The 10,348-nt window shown below is 43.6% G+C and overlaps 1 protein-coding gene across 1 annotated transcript in view; it reads left to right on the forward strand.

Moving 5' to 3' along the window:
* KCNK13 (potassium two pore domain channel subfamily K member 13) overlaps positions 1–10,055 on the forward strand; it is a 150,532-nt gene extending 140,477 nt beyond the window's left edge. The window contains exon 2 of the mRNA XM_007944487.1: positions 9,163–10,055. Within this exon, the coding sequence (XP_007942678.1) occupies positions 9,163–10,055 (893 nt within the window). The remainder of the gene's footprint in view (positions 1–9,162) is intronic.
* Positions 10,056–10,348: the final 293 nt, after the last annotated feature.

Consider the following 10,348-nt stretch of genomic DNA (forward strand, 5'->3'; position numbering starts at 1 on the left):
TCTATCTTTCTGTATGTTTTTAAAATACAATACAAAGCTTGTAAAATGTTTATCTTCATTAAATTTTGTAAGAGAATATGTAGTTGACAGCATATACATCAAAGGATGGGAGATCTATTGTCTTAATGATCCCATGCAAGGGCTCCATCTCAGTTGACTGGGCCTCTGGCAGTCCCTGGGAGCATCACTACTAGCCCCAAGAACACCAGGGAGCATAGTTTGTTCCTGGGAGCTGTGCAGGGGTTACAGTCACATTAACACAGGTCTGAAATGGTTCAAGTAGAACACAGTACACTGCCAGACCAACTACATTGGCTCCAAGACAACCTCACATGCCCTGGGTCCCAGACTCAGGGGTTGATGCAAATCAAAGGGCCACAGGCTTGAAGCACTGGGAATAAATGTATATTTGAAACATACCGTCTGTGACAATCAGTTTGTCTGTGTGCCTATGAACTATATGGAGACCAAAATGCATGGGGCATAACAATTTTAACTGATTTAATTATATTATTCATTGGAAGAAACACACATACATTCTGACACATATCTCAGTAAGTGAAGACTGTTGGGTTTTAGCCTTTGATGCCAGCCAGTCCCCTGAATTTGCTGTGAGATTTGGGGACCACTATAGTCTGAGTGTCTGCACATAGATGCTTGGTTAATTTCTTTCCCTCAATTCCATGTGTGACTTGTACATTTGTTAGTGGCTTACACTGAGTTAGTATGGCCAAGTGGGAAGAGCACAGGCCTGGAAGACAAGATAATAGTGGTGTCACTAGGGGGTGTTTGGGGCCACAGACCACACTGGGTGGCACTGTCACAGGCAGTAGCACCAAAATGACTGTCTATCAAATTTTTGGACAGTGTTTCAGAAGAAAGGTATTATTTTTTATAAAAATATCCCTGTAGTTAGTTATCACAGCAAAAACATTTTTCAAAGCCCAGCTTACATGTATCAGTATACCTACAAGGCTAAAACTGCATGCCTATTTAGTTTTTGAACATTCTAGTGTGCTCAGGTCAGAGCTGTCATTGTTACCCAATTACAATGACTCTTTGAATCACATGGTTTTGTCTGCACTCACTTCAAATATATGCTATTTTCGTTGCTGCTAGTGTTTGTATAGGAGCTCTGGTAGCACAGTGCCTAAGGCGTTTGACTGCTAACCAGAAGGCTGGCGGTTCAAACCCACCAGCCGCTCCTCAGAAGGAAGATGGGGCAATCTACTTCCGTAGTGATACTGCCTCGGCAACCCAAGGAGGGGTCACTATGAGTCGGGTCCAACTCGACGGCACATAACAACAACAACAACAGTGTTTGTATAGGAGCTCTGGTAGCGTAGTGCCTAAATCACTTGACTGCTAACCAGAAGGCTGGTAGTTCAAACCCACCAGCCACTCTTCGGAAAGAAGATTGGGAAATCTGCTTCTGTAGTGATACTGCCTCAGAAACCCAAGGAGGGGTCGCTATGAGTTGGAGCTGACTCAATGGCAGTGAGTTTGGTTTGTTTTTTTTTTAGTATTTGTATAGTTGCTGATTTTGTCAAATTTTTATTGTTTTAGCTCTGATATTGTAGTAAGTAGTATTTGTGAGCTGATATCCATAACTTTTTTGAGAATGCATTAGTAATTAAAGGGAAAGGAGAAAAATTTTAGAAAATCTTCCCCTTAGTTACTAATAATGTTATAACTAATAGTTTTGCAATTCAATGTAGAAAGATTTTGCAAAACAATTTTGTTGTTAGTATTCATGTGATCTAAGAAATACTACATTTAAGCAATTTACAATTACATTTTCACATAGTATTCTATGATTAAAGTTGATGCTAAACATTACTAAGGATACTGTCTGGTCTGGTACAGGAGGAGGTCCATGGGGGAGGGGTGACAGTACGAGTTGCCACACTAGATGACACCAACCCTAGTGACGCCACTGCAAGACAAAGCTAGGTTCTAATTCCACTCCGTTATTTCTGGCTTCATGACTGTAGGCAAGTTACTCAGCTTCCATATGCATCTGTTCCTCATCATCAAATGGGACCATCAGTCTGGTAATTAATTAATACTCCCCTCCTAGCATAATTGTGATCCATTGCCGTGGAGTGGATGCCAACTCATAGCAACCCTGTAAGGAATACAGAAGACCAAAGACAAATCTATGCCTTTGAATTGTAGTGTTGGAAAAGATTATTGAATATGCCACAGCCTGCCAGAAGAATGAACAAGTCTGTCTTGGAAGAAGTACAGCCAGAATGCTCCTTAGAAATCAGGACAGCAAGACTTCATCTCACTTACTTTGGACGAGTTATCAGGAAGGACCAGTCCCTGGAGAAGGACATCATGCTTGGTAAAGTAGAGGATCAGCAGAAAAGAGGAAGACCCTCAATGAGATGGGTTGGCACAGTGGCTGCGACAATGAGCTCAAACACAGCAATGATTGTGAGGATGGCACAGGACCAGGCAGTGCCCTGCTCTGTTGTGCATGGGGTCGCTATGAGTCAGAGCCAAGTAACGGCACCTGACAACATCAGCACGGTTGTGAAGAGTCATTGAGAAGCTCACAGCCCGCGTGGGCCTTTGATAATGCCTGTGTTCTTTTCCTCCAGTGGGAGGACCCTGAGGTTCATTAGTCCCAATCCAAGGCATCCTGACTGCTCAGCATTATGGGGCTCGAAAGGAGGGCCTCTACGAAAAAGCCTGCATGGTTTCCTTGCACACTTTGAAGCTCTGAGAGTTACAGAAGCTATAGAAATCCTTTTGATTGCAAACGTTAGGAGGCTATCTCCTATAGCTTCCATGAATACCACCACTCGTGCCATTTTCTGTTATTTATGTTGATTAAAGAGACAGCCATGACCAATCAAATGTGGTAGGTATCAAAAGCCATGGGTTGTTCCATCTTTAATAAAGTTGAATGCTTATTTAAACCCAAACAAAAAAGAATATAGAAACTTTAAATATCTGGAATAGGTCAGCAAATCATTAGAAGTCTCACTCATTGTAACAATTTGCTTACCATCCCAATGTGCCCAAATTACTCAGCCCAAATCCCAAAGCAAAGCTGCATTTGGTACCTGGAAGCCTAGATAACTCCACTGTGCTTTTCTTTTGGCGCTTGGCTCTCTGTATTTTGTAAGTAGCAGCTTATCTGTCCCAGCCCTGGATGCTGGTCTCCTTGAGATCAAGGGCCTTGTTTAGGTTATCTTTGTGTTCCCACAACACTTAGGGCAGGGCCTTGAACTTACGAGGTACTCAATAGATGATTGCTATCGCCTTGTGGCTGTGAGTGATGCTGTAACAACTTCTGTTGTTCTGCTTTCCAAGAGTAGATCATTAGACTTTGAAAACATTGTGCTAAGTGAAATAAGCCAGATACAAAAGACAGACATTACATGATCCCACCTACATGAATATATAAAGAGTTGGTAAATCCAGTCAGACAAAAGAAAACTAATAGGTGCAAGGCAACAGGGAGAGGTTGGATGGAAGTTAAAGATAATCATAATAATTAAATCACCTCTGGGACGGAAAAGGGAGATTTTGGAAAAGAAAACATTTGTCTAAATGAAATGATGCTACATGAGAAAATTCTCTTTTGATTGCTGGTTACTGCACACACTCCCACACACATTTCCAATTATACATGGGACTTCCCCATTTTCATTTACTTCACCTTGTTATGTTGTTGTTATTTGCCATCGAATCAGCCCCGACTCATAGCGACCCCTCCTTGGGTTTCCGAGGCAGTATCACTACGGAAGTAGGAATGCCCAACCTTCCTTCCGAGGAGTGGCTGGTGGGTTTGAACCGCCAGCCTTCTGGTTAGCAGTCAAGTGCCTTAGGCACTATGCTACTTCACCTAGTTTTTGGAATACTGTCAGGTCAGTAAATGGTCCAGATAAATGTTTTCCCCCTTTTCTGAGTGTTGTCTCCATTCTTTGTTTCCCCTGAAGAGAACAGCAATACTTGGTGCTTTGTAGAGCCCTGGTATCCAGACCTTTCCTGAATCTAGGAGCCAGGGAACAAGCGTTTTGCACCAGGTGCTCCCTGCTAAGAAGCCCAGGGCTTGCTCACTGGACTTCTGCTGGGAGAGCCCCTCCCACTCATAGCTGTCCCAAAGCAGCCCCCTTGTTTAGATACTTTTTTTTTTTTTTTTGACATTGTATTGAAGTGTGGGAGCTCTGGTGGCATAGTACCTAAGGCGTTTAACTGCTAACCAGAAGGCTGGCAGCTCAAACCTACCAGCCACTCCTCAGAAGGAAGGTTGGGCAATCTACTTCCGTAGTGATACTGCCTCAGAAACCCAAGGAGTAGTCACTATGAGTCGGGTCCGAATCGATGGTAAAGTGTTTGCATTTTGCATTTATACTGAAGTGTGATGCATACACAAAAATGCACATGCAATAAACGTCCAGCTCACTGAACTTCCACAAAGTGAATGCATCTGTGTAACCAGCACCTTGATCAAGAATATGACCAGGCCCCCAGAAACCCCCTCCTGCCCAATTCAGGTCACCAGCACCTTAGGGTTTTTCCTGACTTCTAACAGCTTAGATTTGTTTGGCCTGCTTTACATGTTATATAATAGGAATTCTGCAGTAGATACTCATTTTTTTGTTGTTCGGCAATATATTTGTGAAATCCACCTGTATTGCATGTGGCTGTAGGTTATTCCTTCTTATGATTGTGTGGTATTTCATTGTGTGAATGTACCACAGGATATCCATTCTGCTAGTGATGGGAATTTGGGTAATTTTCAGTCTGAGGCTGAAAATTCCAAGAAGTGCTACTATATATTCATTTTTCTGGAAAATGGAGTGGAGAAGGAAAGAATAGAACAGACTAGAAGATATTTACCCAAACCAAAGTGGTTTTACCAGTTGATACTTCCACCAGCAGTGCATAAGAGTCCCAGTTAGGTGCTTGAATTTGAAAGCCTTTTTCTCACCAGCTAAGAGCACCCTAAAGAGGTACTGTTTGCTGAGTACTGAGTCATGAATCTTTTAACTCAGATCTGCTCTTCCGTTGGTGGTTCAACTTGAAGTGCCCAAAGAAGAAATATAATAGTAATGTGTTGTTGTTGTTGTTAGTTGCCATGGAGTCAGTTCCTTATGGCAACCTTACATACAACAGAATGATCCTACCCCATCTTCAAGATCACTGGTCTGCTCCAGTCCATTGTGGTGGCCACTCTATCCTGAGTGCCTTCCAACCGAGGAGGCTCCTCTTCCAGTACTATATTGGACAATATTCTATTGGGTTCCATGGAGATTCATTGGCCAATTTTCAGAAATAGATCACCAAGCTTTTCTTCTTAGCCCATCTAAGCCTGGCAACTTGTAGCTCCACATAAACGGGGCTCTTAGCTTCTTCCGAAGCTTCTTGGCTCCAAAGAGCAAGTGCTTCATCTTTCTTAGTCACAGGTGTGTAGTGTTCAAAGTGATATTGACAAGTTTTGTCATAAAAGGAAGTCAGGTGACTTCTCCTTTCTCAAATTTCTAGTTACGTAGTCTTATCACTTAGATGATCCAGAATTCAAAATGCTGAGAGAAATAAGAGGGTTGGATTGATCACCTTTCCACTCCTTGGCTGAGTAATGGTGAGACATCTTGATTGGTATCCCCATTAAGACTGAATCCAGTGGAGAAGAGATGGTTCCCCAGGGAAAATGGGAGCGATGGAGCTGGGCTAGCAAAAACAGTAGATGCCGACTGCAGCTCTCAGCTGCATGTGAACTTGCCTTGTTCTTACCAAGTTGCATCCATTACACCTGGCTTTCCTAACAAGACCCAGGAAAAACCTTGTAGGAATAGGCTGTGATCCATTCATGCCCTGGGCCCACATACAGTTGGTGGTCAAGAAAGATGGAAACAACACATCTGAGAATTTGAGAGACTCTCAAGCCCAAACCCTGGGCCTTCCTCCAGTTGGACACTACAAGTCCAACCTCTGCTTGAACATTTCCAACCTCAGGAAGAGCTTCCCGCTTATCTGTTCCCATGGCAGAAGCTCAGATGACTAATGCAAGGGTGATTAAGCACAAATATTTTAACTAGGAAAATGCTGGAGACACCCTTCTCCCACCCCTCACCCCCAGGAGGCTGCATCTTGACTCTGAGGCCAAGCTGGCTGCCCTTGAGGCTTCTGTGTCCTCTGACCTTGTTACTTTGGGACAGGAATGCAGCTTTCCGTTTTCTTAGTAGGGAGGCATTTGCAAGCTTTCCTGGTTCCAGAATTTCAGAGAGCAAGTAGAGATGACCACAACTTCCTCGTTATTGTTGTTAGTTGCTGGCAAGTCTGCTCCAACTCATGGCCACTTTATGTTGAACAGAAGGAACCACTCACTGCCCAGTCCTCATCACCCTCACAGTCACTAGTATGTTTCAGATCATCATCATTGTGGCTGTTGTGTCGACCCATCTCTTAGAAGATTTCCCTCATTTTCTCTGACTTCTGTTTTACCAAACATGATGTTCTTGTCTAGCAATTGGTCTTTCATGATGGTGTGCTCAAAGTATAATCAGGAGATAATTACTCATCACCTTGGTTACTCTCCAGTAGCCTTCAACCTGGATAGAAAAAGACATTGCTCTCAGCCCAGTCATTAAACTCTATAATTTTTTTTCTCAATTCTCCACTTCCACCATTTTATTTCAGCTTGAACTTGTGAATAAGAATTGAAGATACTAACACAAGAAAGCACAGCAAAGAAAAAGTATTTCTTTACCTAATGAAGAAATCTAATGAATAAGAACCTACACTGCCAAGAGGAGTAGCGGGGGACAAGAGGGTTAAATTTTGAAAATGAGAATTCCCATGAAAGAGTTGATGGTCTGATTTCCTCTCTACTCTTATGAGTCACAACTATAACTCTTGATGGAATAATTTTTCAGGGGTTCACTTTCATTCCCTGTCCCTTGCCCTTTCCCTCCCAAATCATCCTGTCTACCCCACTCCATCCCATCCAGCTAAAGAGCTAAACTCAGTATGTTCCTCCAGTCTCTTTCTTGGTTATATGCTTTTAACTTTCTTTCCTAATACAGCTCCTTGTTTTGTAGACTACTGTGCTGAGAAAGGAAAATTGAATTTAATTGGAAAATGAAATGGTAAGGCAGTCTGCACATCTAGATGTTTGTGAAAGATGGTCCCCTAGCTTGACCTGAGGATACCAGGAGTGATCCCAGAAGTACACAAATCACCAGGTCTGATCTGACCACACTTCCCAGGGTATATGGAGAAGCAGCCACTGGCAAGCTGAGGCAGTAAGAAAAGGCATTGGCTTCAGGACCAACAGGGCCTTATTTTTATCAGGAAAAAGAATAATGGGTGAGTTCTTGAGATCCCAAACAATGGAGCCCAAGATAGGAAACTGAACTAGAAAGTAAATAAAAAAAACGGATATAAGGAGGTTTGATTTGAATAAGAAACCAAGCCCAGTGAGGCATGCATAGTACTTACTTTGTTAATAGTGTTTGTATTCACAGGGAATTTGAAGCCCATCCCCTCAAACAAATCAGCCTCCTCATGTTTACTGAATTGTTTGGTGGGAAGACGTCCACCTGCCTGTGGTGGGTTGCCCCTCATTTTTCCTGGTGAGAAATACTGAATCGACCATTACCTTCTTCTCTCTTTCTTGTTTTTCTTAGTGACTTCATTGGTCTACAACTAGTAATCTTGGTAACTAGCCCGTGTAGATAGGTAGAAGGTCACCAAGGTCCAGGATGACTTCCCCTCTTACGAGCTCCCACAAGACCCTGAATCTTTTCCAGCACAATACATATCCCACAATACAGTCATCACCTTGCTGGAGTAGAACTCCAGGAGGGCAGGGACCACATCTGTCTTCTCTACAAAGATATCCCCTTTTCCTGGAATTAGGAGCTCTGGTAGCATAGTGTCTAAGGCATTTGACTGCTAACCAGAAGGCTGGTGGTTCAAACCTACCAGCCACTCCTCAGAAGGAAGATTGGACAATCTACGTTCATAGAGATACCACCTCAGAAACCCAAGGAAGGGTCGCTATGAGTCGGATCAACTTGACGGCAGTGAGTTTGGTTTCTCTGCTTATTTCCTGGAATGGAGCTCATTACATGTTTGTAGAAGAAATGAAATTCAGATGAGTCTGTAGAAGACTTTCCTTTGTAGGATCTTTCCTTATCTCTCTGAATGAGGTCTGTCAAGTACAGTTGTTCAGGTTGTGTACTGTTCAAGGACATCTAGCAGAGGGAACGAAGGTTGAAATACAGCCCATGCTGTCACCACCAAGCCATTTTTGATGGCTGTATCCACTCGGAGGAAGAGGTGTCATTTTCTAATTTGCACAATGGCAGCACATCAGCTTTCGGCAGCCCAGCTCTGAACACCCCTGTGTTGTCAAAAGGAAGTGAGACCTCTGAGATCACCTTTTAGCTAAATAGCAGAGTGGCATACAAATGATATTACCCGTAAGTATAGTGCTCTACTGAAAAACCATCTGTATGAGACCAAAAGGTCAACAACATTTGCCCTAAAGCAAAGATGAGGAGATAAGGGGGCAGGGAGACTAGAGTACTGGAAATGGAAGAACCAGAACAATTAAAAAGAATGTTGACACATTGTGAAAAATATAAATAATGTCACTGAACAAGTTGTATGGATATTGTCAAATGGGAACCTAACTTGCTGTGTAAAGTTTCACTCAAAACACAATAAAATATTATTTAAAAAAAAAAAAGAAGAAGAAGAAGAAGAAAGGGGAATTGTCCTTCTCATTCCTAGAAAGAAATCACTAAGCGATTTCATGAAATTCTTTCCTTTTTTCTAACTCCCCATTCCCCACTCCTCCCAACCCCTGGTTACCACCAATCTTCAGGGGATATACTCTTCTAAATATTTCATAAAAGTGGAAACAGACAATATTTGTCCTTTTGGGTCTGGCTTACTTCACTCACAGTGTTTTCAAGGTTCATCAGAACTTCATTTCTCTTAATACCTGAAAAATACTCCACTGTATGTATATGCCACATTGTGTTTGTCCATCTGCTAATGGGCACTGGGGTTGTTTCCACCTTTGAAACTGTCTCTTTAGGTACTTTGCCAGCCATCAAAACCAAAACCCTGAACCCACTCACAGCAAGGGCCTCCCTCACTCCTCTCTCCTCTGATTTTTGTCTCCTGCAGGGTTTGGGATGACGACTCCAGCAACGGTAGGAGGAAAAATCTTTCTGATCTTTTATGGCCTCATTGGATGCTCAAGCACCATCTTGTTCTTCAACCTCTTCCTCGAGCGCCTGATCACTGTCATTGCCTACATTATGAAATTGTGCCACCAGCGGCAGCTCCGGAGAAGAGGGGTCCTGGACCAGAAGAGTCTAAAGGACCCGAGGAAGTTGCAGGTGGATAGTTTGGCTGGTTGGAAACCCTCTGTGTACTACGTCATGCTGATTCTGTGCATGGCCTCTGTTATCATCTCCTGCTGTGCATCCGCCATGTACACCGCAATGGAAGGGTGGAGCTACTTCGACTCACTCTACTTCTGTTTTGTGGCTTTCAGCACCATTGGTTTTGGGGACCTCGTCAGCAGCCAGAATGCTCAGTATGACAGTCAAGACCTCTACCGCTTCGCCAACTTTGTTTTCATTCTCATGGGTGTCTGCTGCATCTACTCCTTGTTCAATGTCATCTCCATCCTCATCAAACAGTCTGTCAACTGGATCCTGAGGAAAATGGATGGCAGGTTCTGCCAGCAATGCCAAAGAAGACTCTTCCAATCACGGAGGAACGTGGTCATGCCAGGCAGTGTCCAGAACCAGTGCAACATCTCCATAGAAACGGATGGGGTGATGGAGAGTGACACAGATGGGCGGCGTCTCTCAGGAGAGATGATCTCCATGAAGGATTTCTTGGCAGCCAACAAGGTTTCACTGGCCATCCTCCAGAAGCAGCTGTTTGAAACAGCCAATGGCTGCCCCCACCAGACCAGCACGCTGTCCCGGGACAGTGAATTCTCAGGGGGTGTAGGAGCCTTGGCAATAATGAACAACAGGTTGGCAGAGACAAGTGGGGACAGGTAGAAACAAGGAGTGGATACTGAACATGGAGTCCTGGGGAAGAGTGGAGGAAGAAGGGATTGTCATCCAAAGGACCAGCTCAGCTCTGTGTCTTGGGTTGGTTCATTTTGGAAGCTGCTCTTTTTAGCCCGCTCAAGCCCAATGTGGTCCCTGGGTGGTGCTAACAGTTCAGCACTAGGCTACTAACCGAAAGGTTGGTGGTTCAAGCCCACTGAGAGGCACCTTGGAAGGAAGCCTTGGTGATCTGCTTCCAAAAGGTCACAGCCATGCAAACCCTGTGGAGTGCAGTTCTACTC

Source organism: Orycteropus afer, unplaced genomic scaffold (assembly GCF_000298275.1).
Source record: "Orycteropus afer afer isolate SDZICR_OR568_19922 unplaced genomic scaffold, OryAfe1.0 scaffold00127, whole genome shotgun sequence".
Taxonomy (NCBI): Eukaryota; Metazoa; Chordata; class Mammalia; order Tubulidentata; family Orycteropodidae; genus Orycteropus; species Orycteropus afer.